Source organism: Typopeltis vanoorti, chromosome 5, assembly GCF_054136105.1.
Source record: "Typopeltis vanoorti isolate ZY-2024b chromosome 5, IOZ_Tvanoo_1.0, whole genome shotgun sequence".
NCBI lineage: Eukaryota > Metazoa > Arthropoda > Arachnida > Uropygi > Thelyphonidae > Typopeltis > Typopeltis vanoorti.
In genome coordinates this window covers 60,187,166-60,207,790 of record NC_143553.1, presented here as the reverse complement: position 1 = coordinate 60,207,790, position 20,625 = coordinate 60,187,166, and the positions used below count along the sequence as shown (strand labels likewise).

Sequence of the window (20,625 nt, the reverse complement as noted above, 5' to 3'; positions counted from 1 at the left end):
TGGGTGGCCAGCTAGTTCACACCAGACCATGGAAATCATTAAAGAAGAGTCTTCTTTCTGCTGATCCATCCATGCAGGGTAACTGATAAGAGATGAACTCTGTATGAATTGGTCTGGTATCAGAAATTTGGAGAAAGTGTTATTCAATGAAAGAGTGAATGTGAATTGTCAGAGAATGAGATATGTCTTAGTAGATGTATGTATTAAATTAAGTGGTAGAAATTGTCATGTAATGATAAACAGAGTGAGAGAGAAAGGATGACAGATTTTTAGGAATGAGCTTAAGAAATACAGGATTAGTTTTGCCAAAAAAAAAAATGTTAATTACTGCAGAAATAGGAAGGTGGAGATCTGGTTCAAGCTTAACTAATCAGTCCAACAGTTGGTTGTCATGCATAAACACTAATGTCAAAATCATCAGGAATAAAGATGAGGAATTCTTAGCATTAGTAGATGTAAATGAAACCAAACATTATAGACATTACTGAGACCTGGCTGATATAGAAGGATACTGGTATTACAGAAACAGAAAGAATGTGATGTGTTAAGTTTATTCAGGAAGGATAAGAATGGGGGAAGGAGGGTATTGCTACTGATTGGAGAGGAATTAAATCTGGCCAGAGTAGAAATCTCCAATGGTGGAGGAAGAATGAATAATACAGTAAATGGTATATTTGGTTTAATCCTTTATCCAAATGTAAGCAAACAAAGTTTGCACCTGAAGTATTTTCAGGACTGGGGCAACTCGTGGCAAAGGTAGTAGAATTTCTCATCACTTGCCTTAATATCTCATAATGTAAAGCACATCTCCTTGCAGACATGCATAATGCTATGTATTAAGAGAAGGATCACTACCCAGACCGGTTTCGACCTTTATTGAGGTCTCATCAGTGGGAGCCAGACCCAGAGGTGGTGATACTAAGGTGGAAGTAATGGAGAAGTCATATTTCCATATGCCAGTTGCCAAAAGGTGTGACACCTTTTGGCAACTGGCATATGGTGATAAGTTGATGGAAGTTCTTTTACTTGGCTACCAATTATATATTTGGTTTGATCCTTTATCCAAGTGTAAGCAAACAAAGTTTGCACCTAAAGTATGGAAGAACTTCCATCAACACAGTAAATTGGTTTGGGTTGTTTGGTGCAAGATAGAGATTAACAGGGAAAAAACAATAATAAAATGAGTGCTGCTACAAATCAGGATCATCTAAAGAGGATTGTGAACTGTACTGGCAGATAATTTCTTATGGATACTATCATTATGGATGATTTCAACCTTAAGGATATGGACTGTGGAGGTGAGGGATGTGAGAAAATATGTAAGATGAGGGGAAATGAATTTACAGAATATTACTCTGGGATAACCAAACCACTTTAAAAAGTACATCATGGATGGGATTTGCAGTATAAGAACATTAGAATTTAGTAACATCATCTGAGAATCTGTTTTTAAAATGAGTTGGCCAATTATGCCTTTAAATGGTAAGAGTGATCATGCAGTTTTGACTTGGAAGGTGACAATATATATGCAAAAAGTATTGATTAAGAAGGTGTATATGCAGAACTATAAAGCAAGTTCATAACTAGTCATCTTCCATCTGTATTCCTAGAGTTAAGATAATTAATCACATGGGAGTTAAATGGAGTTTTATGCAACAAGAGCTGCATAAAAAGAGGAGACTGTGGATTAGTATTGTGAGAGTAGTAATGATGGTACTCTGGAGTGCTTTAGAAAGGGCAAACTAAGACAGTGATGGCTATGGCGAGAAATCAGATAATGAAAAGAGTTGAACAGGCTGAAGGAAATCCGAAAGAATTTTACTGCTACGTAGCAAGTAAAAAGGAAGAATGATGGAAGAATAGTAGCTTTAGTAAATTCAGTAGAAGTGTCACATATGCAAGTAATAGCGAAGTTGTTTAAATGAAAGAATTAGCATAGTTGTTAAATTATTACTTTAGTAAGGTGTATGATCTAGGTGAATCCGGTTTAGTTATTTGGATGCTGATAAAAAGCTGGACAAAAAAAAGAAAAAGAAGATGATGAGTTAAAACTATTAAAGCTGCTACAAGAGCTTGAATCAAATACAGCAGTTGTACCAGACATGATATCAACTATGGTGCTAAAGGAATATGAAAAATGGCAAACATTGCCCCTGACCTGGTTGTTCAACTTGTGTTTCAGCACATACAAGATTCCTAATGATTGGAAAGGGAGCAAGATAATTCCAATTATACAAGGGTATAGCTAAGACAGGTGCAGTTAATTATAGATTATTTAATATCTCTGATGTGTTTCATCAAGGTAGTAGAAAAGCTGGTTAAGAAATGCATTCAAAGGTGGGTGGACAACATTAGAATCCTCCAAAGAAGATAGCATGGTTTTGTAAAAGGTAGTATTCTAGCAATCTGCACATGCTTTGCTTTCTAATAGAGCAACCACAGACTTAGATAAAAAGAAAGGATATAGCACAATACTTCTGGATTTTGGCAAGACATTTGACAGGATAACACAACAGAGGTTAATATACAAAGAGATAGACTTGCAAGGTGTCCGCAGTTAGCCTAGTAGCTGTGAGCTTCGCAACCATATGCCTGGGGAAGTAGTGTCCTAGGTTCGATTCCCGTCGGTGACATGAACAGCTGAAGGATCTTCCTCAGCCATAACCAAGTTAGCCAGTCTTGGGTGTGGACAGTAGGGTTTTTCCCCAGTTTATCCTGGGTTTTTCATCCTGCAAAGCAGGCAAACCAGCCTCGAGAACTCAACACTATAGAACACATGATACACCAGGGCGTAGGGCTTGACCACCTTATCCTGTGAACTGTTTGAGGTCCAATGATTAATAAACCCTCGACACTGCAAGGTAAAAAGAGGTTAAAAGGAAGATGATGATGATGATGGGGTTTGCAAAATAAACCTCAAAAATTTACTGGAGAATGGCTGACTCTGGTGGTGCTGAGTCTATGAGGAGAAGGATGACTAGTTGTTTACATCAGGATTCTGTACTTGGGCCATTGTTGTTTAACATCATCATTAAATTCCTGCCATGTACCCTCAAGAGGTGTACAGGATATGATAGTACTACATGAAAAATTTACATCATTACTAACTTTCTATCTACAATTTTCCTCCAAATCAGCCCGTTACTTGTCAAGACTCCAACATTATGGCAACCTGGCAACCATACCACTTGAGATTAGCTCTGCTAATGCATTCTGGGATGCTGACAATGTCAAGTTCTTTCCTAATATCCTCGTTTTTAATATGATATTGCCATTGATGCCATCTGTTCACGCCTCTAATCTTTCTCAGGACTCTCATATCTGCGGTCTCTAGTCTTTGGTCAAGTGTTTTACTTCTGACCTAGCTCTCAAATCCATAAGTTAAAACTGGTTTGAACACTAATTTGTATACTCATTTAGTGTTCCGACTAATTTCTCTCTTATTCCATATGAATTTATTCAATTGACTTCCTACCATACCAGCTTTGTTGATTCTGTTGTCTATTTCCATATTTAATTTACCATCTTCACTAAAAATTGTGCCTAAATAGCTGAAATGTTTTACATATTCCACAGGTTCTCCATTCACAACGCAGTTGACATTTTCAATGATTCTGCCAATTTCCATTGTCTTTGTCTTTTTATTGCTAATCTTAATACCATATCTATTACAACAGTTATTCATTTTAGTCAGGGAATCTTGCAGACTTGTAGTGGATTTATTTAGAAGTATAACATCATCCACGTAAAGCAAACAGCTGACATTAACATCTCCAATTTTGATATCAGATTTAATACCACTTTCCTTCATAATGTGATCCATATAGATAATGAATAACAGAGGGAATAAAGTATTGGGTACATTATGTATTCAAGATACCAAGTTATTTTATATAAACTTGGTTTTTAATCCTTTTTCCCAAGAAAGCAAACAGACAGGTAAGTTAAGTTTGTGCCTGCACGTAGTGCAAGTCTGAGGCAACTGATGGTAATTTGGTGCCACTCCGAGGCAACTCGTGGTAAAGGTTGATTAAGCTCCGATCACTTTCCTTAGTATTTTTCCCTTAATGTAAAGCACATCCCCTTACAGAGATGCATGATGCTATATATTAAAGGCAATTCCATCTTCCTGTTGGGAGCTTACTTGGGAAATAGGATTAAAAACCAGTTTATATAAAATTACTTGGTATCTTGAATACATGAATAGCTTTTCTCTTGGCACCTTGTCATATGCCTTTTCCAGATATACAAAACTTAAATACAGATCTCTATTATATTCCCATGATTTTTCAACTATTTGTCGTAAAGTGAAGATCAAATAGAGACCTGACAGTCTCTATTTGACCTAATCCAGCTTGTTCTTCACCAAGCTTTTCTTTCTCAATTCTTCTCAACTGTTTCTTATGTATACTTGCATAAATCTTATCTTACCAGGAATACTCAGTAGGGAAATACCTCTATAATTCTCACATTCAGTTTTATTTCCCTTTTTATATATGGGTACTATGAGAGCTCTACTCCAATCATCAGGAATTCGTCCCTCTGTCCAGAACTTCTGAAATATGCAGTGCAGCCACTGTAAGACTTTTATACTTCAGCATTCCTTGTTGAATATTATCTACTCCTGCTGCCTTTCCACATTTCAAGCCGTTTGATAACTTTTTCTACTTCAAGTATGGATATGAATTCCTGACCGTATACCTATTCAGTGTTTTTTACCACTGTGCTATCATTGGTGGTTTCATTTAGCAATTTTTCGAAGTAATTACTTCAAGGATATCTTTTTCTCCAGTTTTCATGTCACCCTTTATCATCTCTAAGTCCTTTTACAGCACTCTATCCTACATTTCTAAGCTTCTTCAACAACCTCCAGAATATCTTACCACCTTCTTGATATTTATTTTCTATATTCTTGCCAAAGTCCTCCCATGACTTTTGTTTAGCCAGTTTTACACAGTGTTTAGCTTTCTTACATTTGTCTCTGTATTCTCTAAGAGCACAAATTGATTTATTTGCCAGGAACTTTTGTTATGCTTTCTTCTTTTCCTTCACCACCTCTTTAACTTCCTGTGTCCACCATGGAGTTCTGATTTTTCTATCCTTGCAGACAACCTCACCACATGCCTCTCTGGCTGAATCAATCAGGGTTTTCTTCAAGGCTTGCCACTGAATCTCCAAGGTTTGGTTCCTGTTCTCAAACTCTTTCATTTTTTCTTCAATAATCTTTGTGTATTTTAGTCTACAGTTCACATCTGAGAGCTGCTCGACTTTTATTTGCTTTAAAACTTTCTTACATGTTATTCTTTTCGATATGAAATTCAATTTTATCCTGCTCAAGACTAAATAGTGATCACTTCCAATTTCAAATCCTGTGTACACTCTGGTGTCCTGCACCAGGGAGAAAACATCACTATCCATAATAACATAGTCAATGAGACTTTTTTTTTATTCCTTGCCTCTTCTCTCCATGTGAATTTGTGCACATTTTTATGTTGGAACATGGTGTTAGTAATAACCAGTCCATGTCCTGAGCAGAAATCCAACAGGTATTTGCCATTATTATTAGCCTTGCTCTTTTCTCCAAATTTTCCTAAAACATTGTTGTATGTCTGACAACACTTCCTACTCTGCTATTTAGATCCCCAACAAGAACCAACTTTCTCTTTTTCACTGTGTCAGTTGATTTCTCTAAAGCCTCAAAAAATTCCTCCACTTCTACCTTAGTAGAACCTTCTGTGGGACCATAGGCACAAATAAGTCTCATTGTCCAGTTTCCCATTCTTATATTTGCCCACATTACTCTACTTGAGACTGCCTGCCATTCAAGAAGATTAATCTTGTATTTACTGTTGAATACTATGGCTACTCCTTTACTTTGATTGTCATTGCCTGAATATAACATTTTGTATTTACTGCTCAGAAAGATCTTACTAGTTTTTGTCTTTTTTGTTTCAGCCACCCCTATTATGTCGAGCTGGTACTTATCTAATTCCTCAGCTAACTCCATTTCTTTGCTATTCAGGCTTCTTATGTTGATAGTACCAATCTCTAACTCTGGTGATGTTGAGTTGAGGTGCGTTTTCAGATTTGTTCCAGTAGCTGACTTTTCACTGTTTGCACTGGTTCCCTGACAAAAACAACGGGGGGCCTTGTTTAACCGGGCAATGCCCCAGCCAGCATGAAATTTTGTCATGTTGTACTATCATTTTGTATTTTGGTTTAAGCCAATAAGAATACAATTTGGTCAGCAAAATCCCAAATTGCCAACCCACCCTCGTTCGTTCAGCATCCAGGTAGATACCCAAGGTAAGGATTGGACATTAGGTCAGAAGCCCTGATCGGTTCTCCACATTCCTGTAAAGGCTATGTGGAGGTCTCCTCTCAGTTATACAGCTTTGACCTTTAAGCAACCCTTGTTGTTTAATAAGTATATTGACAAGTATATTAATGATATCAGGGAAGATTTTAAATGTGATAAGGAACACAGATGATACAGAATTCTTGCAAGCTTTATCGAACAGATTGGTTATGTGGAGACAAATGATGATGAATTTAGTTCAGTGTTGTCAATTGTAAAGTTACATTAATGGGAATTTGTTGGAAATAGTCAATGAAATTAAAGACAGTGAGTTAAAAAGTTTAGGAACTGCATCAGATAATGGCACTGTTAAAGATATCACTAACTTATAGGAAAAAAGGAAGATATTCTCCCACTTTACACTGTTTTAATAAGACCGTGTCTGGATTACTATGCAAAGATATGGTCAGGGGGAGATTCCAGAGAGATAAGAAAAGTGATTAAAAGATTCAATGATGAATAACCATGATGATAACTGGCCTATGGCTTTGTGCCTATATGAGGACAGATTGAGGGAATATGGCCTTCAAAGTTTGAGAAATGAACTGAGGAGAGGGGATATGATAGAAACATGCAAGTTAGTAAAGAGTTATTACAGTATAGACACAAGTAAGCAGCCTAAAGATGGTGGGAGTAGAACTTGGGATCATCTCTGGTATATGGCTAAGGATGCTGTTAGATAACATGTGAAGTCCCATGCTATCTATCAGGTATCACAAGTTCTTCCTGTGATATCTGGTGAGGACAGAAGGGCTACTGTTAGATGTTATGCATGCATCTTCAGTAAATGCATTAAAGGATATGATAGGTATTTAATTATACATGTCTAAATGGGCTTGCCCTTGATGAGTCCTTGGATTCTTTGGAGGGGGATCATTCATAATAATAATAATAATTTTGTCATATGACTAGCAAAATGCAAACAACAGCCTGTTGTTTGTATTTGATGCCTGTTTTATAGATCAACCTTGTGATTTGACTGCAAACTGTTTATATTGCAGCCTGGTTGGCCGAGTGGTTAGTGTATCAGCTTGCCAGCCAAGAGATTTCAGGTTTGAATTAGCCATGAGCATGGATGTTTGTGATTGTCTTACTTACTCGGTGTGGAAAGGGCATCTGCAATCCTATCACTTCTTCTAGCAAAAGGCATCACTCCCAAAACTCGATGAGGTACAGGAGTGACCATACAGGATTTAAGGATGTCAAATGTGATTTTTTTTTACATTCACACAGCTGTAACAATGTCCTTTCTCCAACTCTCAAATTCAAAGAAAAGCAAATACAAATGAAATGCAAACTAGCCATTCTCTGCCTAACATATGTGCATGCACAATGCTTGTTATTACAGTATACTGTTCCTCTCTATCCTTTAGTGCTGTCTACACTCATATTCTATTCATTATTTCTACAAACATTGAAAGTATGATTGGTTTTTATTAGTATGATTAGTTGATGAGGGCATTACTACTCTTCTAAACTATGATGGAAAAATTAAATAGCAGATCTAATTTTCATGTTGCTCAATTTTTCAGCCCAAATGTACAATGAGCATATGAGACAATGTAAGAGGTTTTCCTTTCAATCATGCTACCAAAACTTTGTCGAATTATATACTTAATAATCTTTTTATTTAATAAAGTAATATACAATATGCTGAAAATAAGTACTGTAATAGCACTATATTTTAGAGAAACCTAAATTACACATGCTTCAGTAAGTTTTAAATCTAGGACTTCAGTGTAACTCATTAAAACATTAGCTTAGTATTTTACTAACATATTGTCTTATCCACTAAATCTCCAAATCAAAAGATGTATATGAACAATCTCAAATTATTAGAAGTAAATTACAAAATGCAGTATGGTGCAGTGCAGCAGATATTACTGTTCTCATTTCTTCTTTAATCAGAATCATCAACAGTCCAAATTCCTGCAATAATGTTAGAGAAAATATTTTGTCCTCATTTGTGATGATATGAATTACAACTGCAAATTTTTATTAAATGCCTATTGTCATCTCATCTTTATTCTGTTTATCATTGTTATTAATATAAAATTACTTGCCTTCCTGCAGATCTAATTTTCATGAGTTCTGGATCTTCTTTCACCCTTATATCATCTCCACTTCCAAGTGGTGCACCACATTCCTCTGCTAGCTGTTTTCTGAGCACTAAGTCATAATTATTACTCTTCAAGTGACAGCTGATACACAACAGAATAATGTCATGTGACAAATGCTCTTTCATAAGGTTTGGAAAGTATCTGAAATGCAAAACAAATATAAAGATTTTAATCTCAGTGAAAACAATTAAATGAACTCCCCAAGCAATAAAGCTGCAAATGCTTGACATTTGTAGCTGTATTGCTTGGGGAGTTCATTTGTATGCTAATCGAGAAAGGAGTTCATTAGATTGCTAATCGAGAAAGCATACTAATGACCTAAGATCTTGGATATAAGGAAAAACTTTTAAAATGAGAAAAATTAATTATAATTAATATAATCATTGACACACATCCATATGCTGTATAATTATTTTTATCAGTAGCAATCAATCCAATCACAGATCAATGAATGTGAATACAAACATTTCCCATTTGACAGTACTGTATAAATGATGTTCATTATGACAAGTATTAAGAAAATGTTCCATTCTTCATAGAATTGCATCATGTGATATCATGCTTTCTCGATTAATCTCATTACTTCAATTAAATATGATACAGATTATCAGATTTTTTTAATTTTTTTATATAGCTCCCATCCACAAAAGATTTTGCTACAAACTCATAGTACATTTGTACCATGGGTGGGCTAAGGATTTTTTTTTTCTATTTTTATTATTAATTATTTATATATATATATATATAGTATTTTTATTTATTTTTTACATAGTCTGGAAATCCTGCTTTAGTGACAGTGACCAAATATGGAATTTTTTTAAATCACTCAAGCCTCCAATAAGTGGGGAGATGGTCTCATCCAGGGCGATGACATTCATCCCCCACCTACTAAAGACAATCACAAACATCCATTACTATAGCAAGATTTGCACCTGCAGTCAGTTGACTGGAGAGAAGGTATGCTAATCAGGCTGGCAATATGTAATGTAACTTCGTAAAGTTTGAACAAGGAATCCTACTAACAACATGTCAAGATTTTCCAAGAGGAAGTATCAAAAATCTCAAAGATAACAGATCACTTCTACATGTGACTTACAGCCATGTGTCCTGTGAAAGAAGTGCACTGCCACCATATAAATGAACAGCGTCATTTCCCAAACATCAAAAGAAATTGGCTTCAAAGGGGCCAAACAGAAAAACTTCTTCAAATAAATATGTCACTAATATACAAACATATTTTTTATTTATTTATTGGGAGTGAGGGGAAGAGGAGTATACGATATGTTATCTATAATTGCAAAAAATAGCTAATAATTCACTTTCACTGATTTTTAAAGCATTTTAAAGTTGTTATTTATATGGTATAGTGCAAAAAAAAAAAAAAAACACAGTACTGAATAATTACAATATATGTTATGTAGCAAATGGGTTCATTAACAAAGAAATATATGTTTACACAAGATGATATGTACATCCACAACTATCAGTGGAATCTTGGTCTAATAAAGCACTGACGGTAGATGATGTGCTCAAAATGGGCACCTTGTCTTTCAAGAGAGGTTTCATACCACATGCGAAGGTTCTCTGTCATTTTGGAGAGCAAGGGTTGGGACATCTGTGGACATATCATGTAATTTTATCCCTTAGTTCATCAAGGTTTCAAGGAGGGTCATGGTGGAATACCTATTCCTTCAACATACCCCCAAACAAAGGCATCAAGTGATGTGAGATCAGCAGAATGGGAAGGGTAAGGGAATTATGTGAACCTTGAAATGAACCTCCCAGGTAAGTGTTCTGAAAAAATAGTATCTAGAACCACGTGATGTGTGACAGGTTGCTCTGTCCTGCTGGGATACCTGTGCATGAAATGGAATGTTTTTTGCATGACACATCCTGTGTGAATGAAATGAACTCATTCTCGAAGTAACATTTGCTATTCAAGGTCATCACCACCCTCTTCAAAGAAGTATGGCCCAATTATGCCATGGCCAGAAATGGTACACTATGTAGTGACCTACTCGCTGTGAAGAGGTTTCTCTTGGACAAATTCAGGTCTCAAGAAACCTATAGGTTTATCTGTTTACATGACCACTTAGATGGAAATGCACTTCATCCAAGAACCAGACATTATGGAGGAAGGGGGGATCTTCATAGACATTGGCCAGCATGTGTACACAGCATTCCCGTGATACAGTGTAATCTGTTGTTAAACAGTGACCCACCTGAATGACTAACAAAAAGGAACCCAGCTCCTTAAGGATTCTCTGTAGTGACCATCTCAGTATTTACTGCTGTTTGGTGTTAACTGCGTTTCAGAGACTGTAACACTTGCTCCAGCACATGCACATGATTCTCATTTGTGTCAAAACACTCCCAGTATGTCAGAACTTCTCAATACAAAAACGACAAACAAACTGCCCACAAACATGTTGTAGGCTTGGATCATTTGCCTATCAACTCAGTACGAATGAAAATAATGCTTAACAATAAATGTCTTTTCTTCTAATGTCAACACCATTGCTACAGCTAAATGTAATGGTGCAGACTCTACACGTATTCTTCTATTAATGTGTATGCAGTTGAGTGGCATATCTCATTGCGCACGAACTGAAAGGGATGTCAAAGTTCAGTAGTTATTTGTCCCCCCCCTCCATACTGTATTATCACATGACTCACAATGTTTTCAAAATAATCCATGTTAACATTCTACTTTATATGCCTGCCTGCCACTGATGATGACTTGCTAATTTCATGTTGAAATATTTGCCAATGTTGGCAAATATTTGTTCCATTTTTTTTTTGTTTCATTTATTCTTGTGTCTACATGTAGAATGTGTTCTTTGAAATGGTGATGTCACTATCTGACATGAGTAGAACTTGGAATGAGTATGTGTATGTATCAAATATTAAAAAAATAAAAAATAAAATTAAAATAATTATTTTGAAAAAATAAAAAATAACAAAATGTAAATATAACTTTTTGGTAGGAATTACCATTTCAATTGTTTGCTTGGGTTTTGCTGGAATATTAGTACTAAGAACATATATCATGTCTAAGATTAAAGATGTTCAAAAATATATAACAAAAAATATTAAATAATAATTAATAAGTTATTCAGCAAGCATACCCATATTGGTCTCTAGTTAAATGAGCATTCCAGGTACTAATCTACAGATAATTCATCAGGACTGATGAATTATCAGTAGATTAGTATTTTTTTTAATTTTTTTTTTATTTTATTTTTTTATTTTATTCATTAGGACTGATGAATTTCCAGCAGATAAGTACCTAAGGGAGTGGGAGACTTACAGAAAGTTAGTTCCTGCATACAGACATGTGGGGCATTAATAGACTAATGTTATGTAATATGCAGTCTCTACCAGTTAAGTCAACCTCACCTTCTTGAGGTGTAACACATTTCCACCTAGAAGGCTATGGCATTATCAGTGAGCATTCCCACTGTCATAGATACCCTTCATCACTCACTGAAATACTGCCACCTTCCATACTAGAGGAAATAGCTATTGAGCTTTTGGAGTTATATCCAAAGCAAATAAGGCTATAAGGCTAGTGTATTTATGTTTTAAATTGTGTGTTTTCTTCTGGCCAGTTTTGTGGATGAGCTTGAAGTAACTGCTGCTATGCTGGGTTCAGAGCAGGGATTTCAGTTTCTGTTTCCCTCAAATCTTCTAATATACAGTGAGTGATATTCTTCAGGATATGCCAAACATGCTGTAAGGATCTGGAGCCTTTCCCATCTTTCAGCAGTAAAGAAGTTCCTTATGTTGGCCACCAGATATAATCTACAGTAGCACACAGTCTCCATGCCATAACATGGCTTACCTGTATGCACTATCTGGCAGCTCTCTCTATATGGACAAAATGACTAAGAGTCTATCCCTTCCAGTGTATGAGCCCTTGATCTTTTTTTGCTTCATCTTTTCAATAACAACATGACATTTGAATAGATACAGAATCATTGATTCAAATGAAAACACAGGGTGATCAAAATTAAAGTATCCCTGTTTAAGGCTTTGTGGAATTTTTGCATATCCAGTGATTCACAGTGTATTCTAGCAAAACTTTGCCAGAATACACTGTTTTATACAGAAGCGATATTGTATATCGCTTTGAAATGCATGGAATTTGCATATCACACAACTCAGCAGGTTCCAGGAGGGTTTAAAAAATGGAGGCGACATTTTTCCCTTCATTCTGATTGGGGGAAAGTTAGTGCCATCAGTGTGGATGGTATTCCATGCACAGTGATGACACTAACTTGCCCCCATTGTGCTTTGCTCATGAAGCTACACAACCTCAATAATTGCAATGCTGCTGCTGCTGCATTCCACAAATTTCATCTCCTGAACATATGTCAACAAGGTTCACTATCTCCATGCGCTCTGCAACGAATGATTAGTCATTTTTGAAGAAATGGGATTGTTGGAAGTTAGACCTGGCAGAGGTCACAAACTGATCAGTTCCCAACAAGTGAATGAAGTTGCTATTGCCATTATGGAGCAGGCCATGAATAACTGCATTCATTCCTGCAGTGCATGTACTATATCAAGACACATGAATGTGTCTTACACAACTGTCTGGAAAATTCTACAGAAAATTCTGTATTTCTACCCATTCAAGATAACCCCCTGACATAGGAGTTGCATCTGCAGAACTTTGAAAGTCGACTGACATTCGTTTTAAATTCCTTGGTTGAGTGGAGTTGGAAGTTGCATGGCAGTGAATGATTCTGTGAGGAGAGATGCTCACTTTCACCTAAATGAAGCTGCAAACACTCACTTGTGGGTATGGGCTATGCAAAACCCACATGCAATCCAACAATTCCTTTGCATTCACCTAAAGTTACTGTCTGGTGCTGGTTTACAGCTTCGTTTATCATTGGACTATTCGTCTTTGAAGACATTCACCAGTTGGCTCCTGTGACCTGATCAGTTACTGCTGAGAGGTATTGTGATATGATAACCAATTTTGTTGTGCCACATCCACAGAAGCGCCTGTCATGTCCCCCCCCCCACACACACTCACTGGTCGATCTGTACAGGAGATTCTTTGAGAACATTTCATGGAAGCCAGAGTGATCAGCCATGCATTTCACCTGATCTACCCCTCCTCCCCCATGACTTCTGGCTCAGGGGATTTCTCAAACACAGGGATTATTAGGATCATCCTGATAACTTGCCAAACGACAGCATAATGCAGCATGTGTGCAACATCAGTCCTGACCAGCTGTGTTCTGCTGTTGAACACACTGTACAAAGGATGCAGTCCGTGGCATATCAGGAAAGGCAACACATTGAACAGTATAGCCTGTGAATGCACAACTGAAGTAAATAAAAATGTGTTATTTATGCTTGTATCACATTTCTCCTTACATAGAGAAAAATTACTACATCTACATTTGAAAATCATCACAGGATCCCTGGTCGCAAAATTTGAAATTATTTTTTTTCTTCAGATATTGCTTCTGCATGAGCACACTGCAAAGTTTCACAGCATTTGGATCACTGGGTGCTCCACAAGGCCTTAAACAGGGATACTTTAATTTTGATCACCCTGTACAAACTTTTTCCAATAGCTCAAAATAATTGAAAAATTTTAAAAACTTGACAAAAATTCTTTCATATCCACTTCATCTACACTCATGGCATAAATTCCAACTTAAACTGATGTGCACCATCACCTACAGACATACATATCTCTTGCTTTTGATTGAACTTCAAATTACAGCCACAACCCAGATTTTTGGACGTGTGGAGTGAGTTTGAGAGGTTTGTATAAGAGGAGCAACTGTCCAAACTATATTTTCTGCGATTCCTTCTGCAATAAGAGTGGCACTTGTGCAGTTTATTCCTTGCCAGAAGATGCTTGTTCTTGAATCATCTCTTTTTTGACTTTCTGTGGCTTAAAATTTGAATTCTTATGTATCATTCATGTACTGTCTTTACTACTCTGTCTGTTGTGAAAACATTCTGACCTCTTTGAATTCATATCCCTGAAGATTGATTTACTGTATAATCATCCCAAGAGTGAAGTCACCTTCCTTCTTGACTTTAATGTTCACAACTTCAACTGGCTCCGTTTTTTTATAATTCCACAAATGAAAAAAGAAGAGAATATGAGGTATTTTCTGCAATTGGTAATCCAGATCATCATCTTATAAAAGTTTTGTCTCTAGTGGAGACAAATGCCTCCCTCAGACAATGACTTCATATCCTTTGGCACTACAAAATGTCAAATTGTAAGATCTCTGAAACTTACTCCTCCATGATCAGATTATTGTTTCCATTCTCCAGATACTTGAATCATATCATTGAAATTATGCATGTCGTAATGAGAGCCTTTATTTCCTAATCTGTTAAAAATCAAAACAACGATTTTCTAAGAAATGCACCAGTGTTTAAAAAAAGAAAAATCTTAGGTAGCTTGAGACAGAAACACCAGCTTCATTCACTGCCTACACTAATGAAGGCAGTGAATTATATTGCTTGCAATACCTGCAAAACACTTATTAATTAACTTTGAAAGAATTAATGTAGAAAATTTGCCTTCTATGCCTATGTAGCTGCTGCTGCTTCTGGTTCCTTGCCAAAAGCTGATGGTTGCAATTTCTGCCCATCTGTGCACTCTCTTTCTCTCACCCAGATATCAATATTGCAACTACACCTAAAGATAAAGCTGAACTCATAGCATCAAATTTCTCTTCTGGCTCTTAGATGGATGACCAAGGCAAATCACCTCCATCTTTACCCACAGTACCGCCCTATATGTCTAGCAGCCTTCAGCCAAAAAGACACCAGTAGAATCTTGGTTAATCTAGATACCAAAGGGCTTTAGGTACTGATGGTATCTTATATACTCTGCACAGGAGATATGTTTGTGAACTAGCAACTGTCCTTTATCCACCATACAGCATGGAAGCCAGACTATATAAATCAATTCAGAAAAAAACAAGTGCCTACCATCAAACTATTGACTTACTGCTCTTATCTCAGTGCTGTATAACGTAATGGAGAACGTCATCACAAAATCAACACATGGAAAGCTGTCAGCTGATAACCAACCACATATACAGATTCTGTCAGCCAAGATGCAAGGCAGATCTCACCTATGTTACCCACTTCTGAACATGTGCCATAGAAAGGTTAAGAAACCTGTGCTGCTGCACTCTACATTTCTGAGACATCCAACAGAGTTTGGCATTGAGGACTTTTCAATGTCCAAACCTTATCAGTTTTCCTTTCTCTTGAGCCATTAACTGCATGTAAAATGGAAAGAGTTCTCTCTTAAGATTTTCCTATTAATAGAGGTATCCCACAAGGCTCTGTTATTTACCCATCCTCTTCCGCATACACAAATGACATAATATTATACTAAATAAATAGTATATTATAATATCATTAATACAGTTAACTGATGAGTCACAGAATACTAACCAACCTAATGAGAGTTATAAATAACAGTAAAACACAGTTACTTACCTTCTATATTCATGAGGAACAACATTCTTTCTGATATAAGAATCAGTTCTGCCACATGCCACACACCTATTTTCTTTAACATAGGTATTATATAAGCCATCAAAAATGGGTCTTCCTGAAGGCTCAAAATTCAATCTCACAGACAAGGGATCATTACTCACAAGCACTAGAAGATTAAAAAGATTTGCTGCTATTATTCTGTACTTTGTAATGTGTTTTTTCTTCTTTTATACACAGTGCTAATGCACAAGTTTATTTAAAGTTATATATTTAAGACAATCAAAAATAAGTAAAACAACCTTAAAAAGCTAACATGATTCAGATATGTATAACAAAATACTTGTAAGCACAGTGACTTTGAGTCCTAAATGGGATTCATATTTAAATTCCACCTAGGACTCAAAAAGTCTCTATCAGAGCTTTTCAACCAAAAATGTATTAGCCAGTCTCATATGGAAGGGGGGGGGGGGGGAGGGTCTTTCCAGAAACTAGGTTTTTCATTCTGTAAAAACAACCAAACTGACTAGAAGAATACATGTGACCAGTAGCCATAATACACTTTGAGATAGGATTAACTATCCTATCAGAGTATTAATAATATTTGAAAGCAGCTGAGTTACGTAGCCATGGCATGCAATTGAGCATATGCTGAACAGTTAGAACCCTTTCAAGTGGCACAAGCAGATGTATGACACATAACACATGCAGCAAAAATAATATATCAAAAAAAAAAAGTCAACTCCTACAATACTTATAGGACTCAGCAGAAATTTTATGGCAGTTTGGTATAGTAAGCAAGTTTGTTATAATGGTTTTGCTATAGTGAGCCATATATATATAAATGAAGGATGGGAATGGGATAAATTATATAAATCAATATCTCATTAAAATTTCACAAATGTCTGTATGCTTTTTTTTTAGATGAATTCAGATGGAGTTAAGACTTGACAATATGCCCTATGTAGATAACTGACTACAAGATAGTGTCCATAAAGCTCAAAGCAACCTATGGGGTGTTGCATACATTTGTGCATCATTTTTTAATATTTAGGCACTTCTCACTTTATTTTGTTTGGAATGTAATAATTTTTTTGAAGGATATGAGACAGTAGTTTGAAAGTGAGCTAAGAAATTGTAATTAAATAAATTTTAGTTGAAAATGCAACCTGAAATTCAGTACACAGCTAAAATTCAAAGAAACTATGTCCCAAAGATTTACTGACATAAAAAAAAAAAAAAGTGACATAACTGTATGCATGGTTTTCACCCCTCTTATTCTATTTATTCAAATATGATACTTAGTGCACTTAGCACAGGTGTGTGTGTGTGTGTGCGCGCGCGTGACCATTCCCCTTATTTATGGGTAAGTACCAATGAATGACTATTAAGGTCTTTTATATTTAGTAAAGCTTTATACATAAAATCTCATAAATGTTTTCAATAAACTTAATTTTGGTAATGATAGGCAATATATATACTTGATCTGTATATTTTGTCCGTTTTGCAGAAGGGGGTAGGTGAGGGGAAGTCCTAACAACTCCATATGAAACTAAATATTTATAAGTATATTAAATTTTATATAGATATTAGAGACTATTAGTTACCAACACCCATCTTCTGGATAGCCACCTTTAATTCTGGATATTTCTTTCCAAAAACTAAGCAGACTTTGGACAAATGCATGATCATAACTTCTGAACTACTCTTTGATGGTGTTCTTTAATTCCTCATCAGTGTTAAAAAGTAATGTTCACATAAGCAATTGAATAACTCACTCTTTGAAGCAAAGTTCTGATTAGAGGCTGAATTTGGAATAGAATCAAAACCAAACCTGGAAATTTCTTGGACATTTTTAGTGAGCAGTGCAGTCCAGCATTATCATGATATAAAGTTATGCCTGTCGATTTCATATTGTGTATTTTTCTTTGGAGTTTTTATTTATTTTTTTTCAAAGTCTCACAATACAAAGTAATTCACCTTTCTCTAATTTTTATGAGTTATGTCACTAGATGGACTTTTTTTTTCCTTCTCATTTATATTGCTGTACTTATTTAGCTAATCCATCTTCTGACTGCAGATATAAATACCATGCATGCTGAATAGTTCCGAATGCTTAATGAATTTTCACAAGCTTTCATATCTGTTGCTGCACACACAATTGGATTGGACAACAATACAAATCTACAACATTAATAATAATATCTGTTTTATAGAAAATAAATTTCAAAAATTTTATAGTAAAAATTGAGGGTACTAGGTATATCATTTAAGATTTTCTAAGGCAAATTACCCAAATAAGTAAGATGTTGAATAGGATATGAATGGGGTAAAAAACTAGAGTAAATGCCATTCTGAAAAAAGAAATCTAATTTTCTTTAAGAATCTGGGTATTATTCTGGGTAATCAGGCCGGCCTGATTGGCCGAGTGGTTAGCGTATCCGCTCTCCAGCCAAAAAAGGGTGTAGGTTTGAATCCTGCGTGGGCATGGATGTTTGTGATTGTCTGTGGAAATACTAGTAGTGGTGGTCGGTGGTAGATGGCATTGGTGTAGTTGAGGTTAGTTGAAGTAGGTGGTGGATATGGAGAGTTGTGGAGTGGGTACCCTTCCTTGATGAGTCTTTGGACTCCCTGGAGGCTTCATAATAATAATAAAAAATTATCGAAGATAAAGCTGAGAAGCAAAATTGTTTTTTGTGACAGAGAAGTCACATTGTTTAGGTATCACTAAAGTTATCTAAATAATTCATACTCTCACTAAAAAATGGTGTGAGATCAGTTTTTATGGCAATGGTTGTGGAAGATGAAGAACTAACATTCTTCAGAGAGTCAAATGAGGATGAGGAATGGAGTGAACTATCATCATCAAACTATGGGCAAGATTTGATATAAGTTAGAGATGGCCACTTATATGCACATGGGGCCACAGGATTAGTTTGTTATGATGACTGCAAACTATATATTAAACTTGACTTAGAGTAGTATTGTATTATGGGTCTGGTTGGACCTCTTTAGCAGTTTGTTAGAGTTGAGTAATTTTGTCAAAATGGTGTTTGCTCTAATAAGAGTTGAATGAGCACTCCTGCATTGGTAGGAAAATCTAAGGAATCTGATTTTTAGAGGAACCTGTGGCATAGTAAATTAAATAATAAAGAAACACGTAAAAATCACTGTGATATCTTTAATTAGTAAAAGGACATATATTTCGTACTAAAATTAATAGTACATCTTCAGTGTCTGTTACAGTAATAGGAATGGAATACAAGCAAAACGTTCGGTGGATCACCTATTAAAATACAATTGTTGCCACGTGCATTCCTTATCTTGATTTCTTACATAATACAGAATGCAATCTATCAGGACTTTCTAGTGAATATGCCAACAAACTACATTTTGAAGTTACGACTTCGTTATTCAAAAGCCAAATTACCTCCATGAAATTTATCAAATGCTGAAATCAAAGGTCTAACTTCTTTAAGAAAAGATAATACAATATCCATTTCTAAGGCCGATAAAGGAAAAGCTATTGTAATCATGAATAAGACTGACTATGAGACAAAAGTATTCAGCCTATTAGAAGACACCATGACCTACCAAGAGATCACATGTAATCCTACTAATTCACAAATTAAACAACTAAATAAATTACTTGATGAGGTTATCAGTCGGGATCCTAACTACGTGGATAAAATACGCACCTACTTTGGAAGAACTCCTCGTCTATATGGACTCCCTAAAATCCATAAAGAAGGCTGTCCTGTACGACCTATCGTAAATTGCATTGATTCTCCAACTTATCGAATTGCAAAAATATTATCATGTTCCTTAAGTGCTCTCACTGGTCATTCCAGATCCTATATAAAAAACTCAACAGATTTTCTTGAAAAAAATCAAAGATATTAAAATTACAGATTCTGAAATGTTAGTCAGTTTTGACATCATTTCTCTGTTCACCAATATCCCATTAACTGACACAGTCAATTCTTTATATGAAGATTACCCTCCAGATATCGCAAGGATATTCGAATATGTCATTCAGGTTATTTCAGTTGGAAAAACAAAATCTACAAACAAATTGAAGGTACTGCCATGGGTATCCCTCTGTCCCCACCTTTGGCAAACTACTATTTGAAACAATTCGAAGATACTATGTTCTCATTCATTCATCCTCAACCATCTCTTTGGTACCATTACGTCGATGATGTTTTTGCTGTTTGGCCACACACACTGAAGATGAACTTTCCACTTTTCTACAACAGATAAATAACCTTCACCCACACATCCAATTCACTATGGAAAAAGAAAACTCTGGTACTTTACCATTTTTGGACATCCTCCTTACTAGAACTTCTTCTGATATCTTATCTACAAGCGTCTTTCGAAAACCCACATTTACTGGCAGATACATTCACAAAAAGTCTGCGCACCACACGTCTCAAAAATTTGGCATTCTTAAATCTCTAATTCATAGAGCACATAAAGTTTGCTCTTCCCCAATAATCTTACAACAAGAACTTTCCATCATTAAAAAGTTAATGGAATCAAATGATTACAACTCCAATCAAATCTAACAGATACTTGACTCGTATGTTCCAATACCTACAGTTTATTCAACAGTCCGCAGAGTTTCTATTCCGTGCATTCCAGGAA

General features: G+C 35.8%; 1 protein-coding gene across 1 annotated transcript in view; it reads right to left on the bottom strand.

The window, feature by feature from the left end:
• Exd2 (Exonuclease 3'-5' domain-containing 2) overlaps positions 1–20,625 on the bottom strand; it is a 154,461-nt gene that overhangs the window by 28,187 nt on the left and 105,649 nt on the right. Inside the window, exons 8-9 of the mRNA XM_090392453.1 lie at positions 15,979–16,144; positions 8,422–8,619 (exon numbers count right to left, since the gene is read on the bottom strand). Of these exons, the coding sequence (XP_090248579.1) occupies positions 8,422–8,619; positions 15,979–16,144 (364 nt within the window). The remainder of the gene's footprint in view (positions 1–8,421; positions 8,620–15,978; positions 16,145–20,625) is intronic.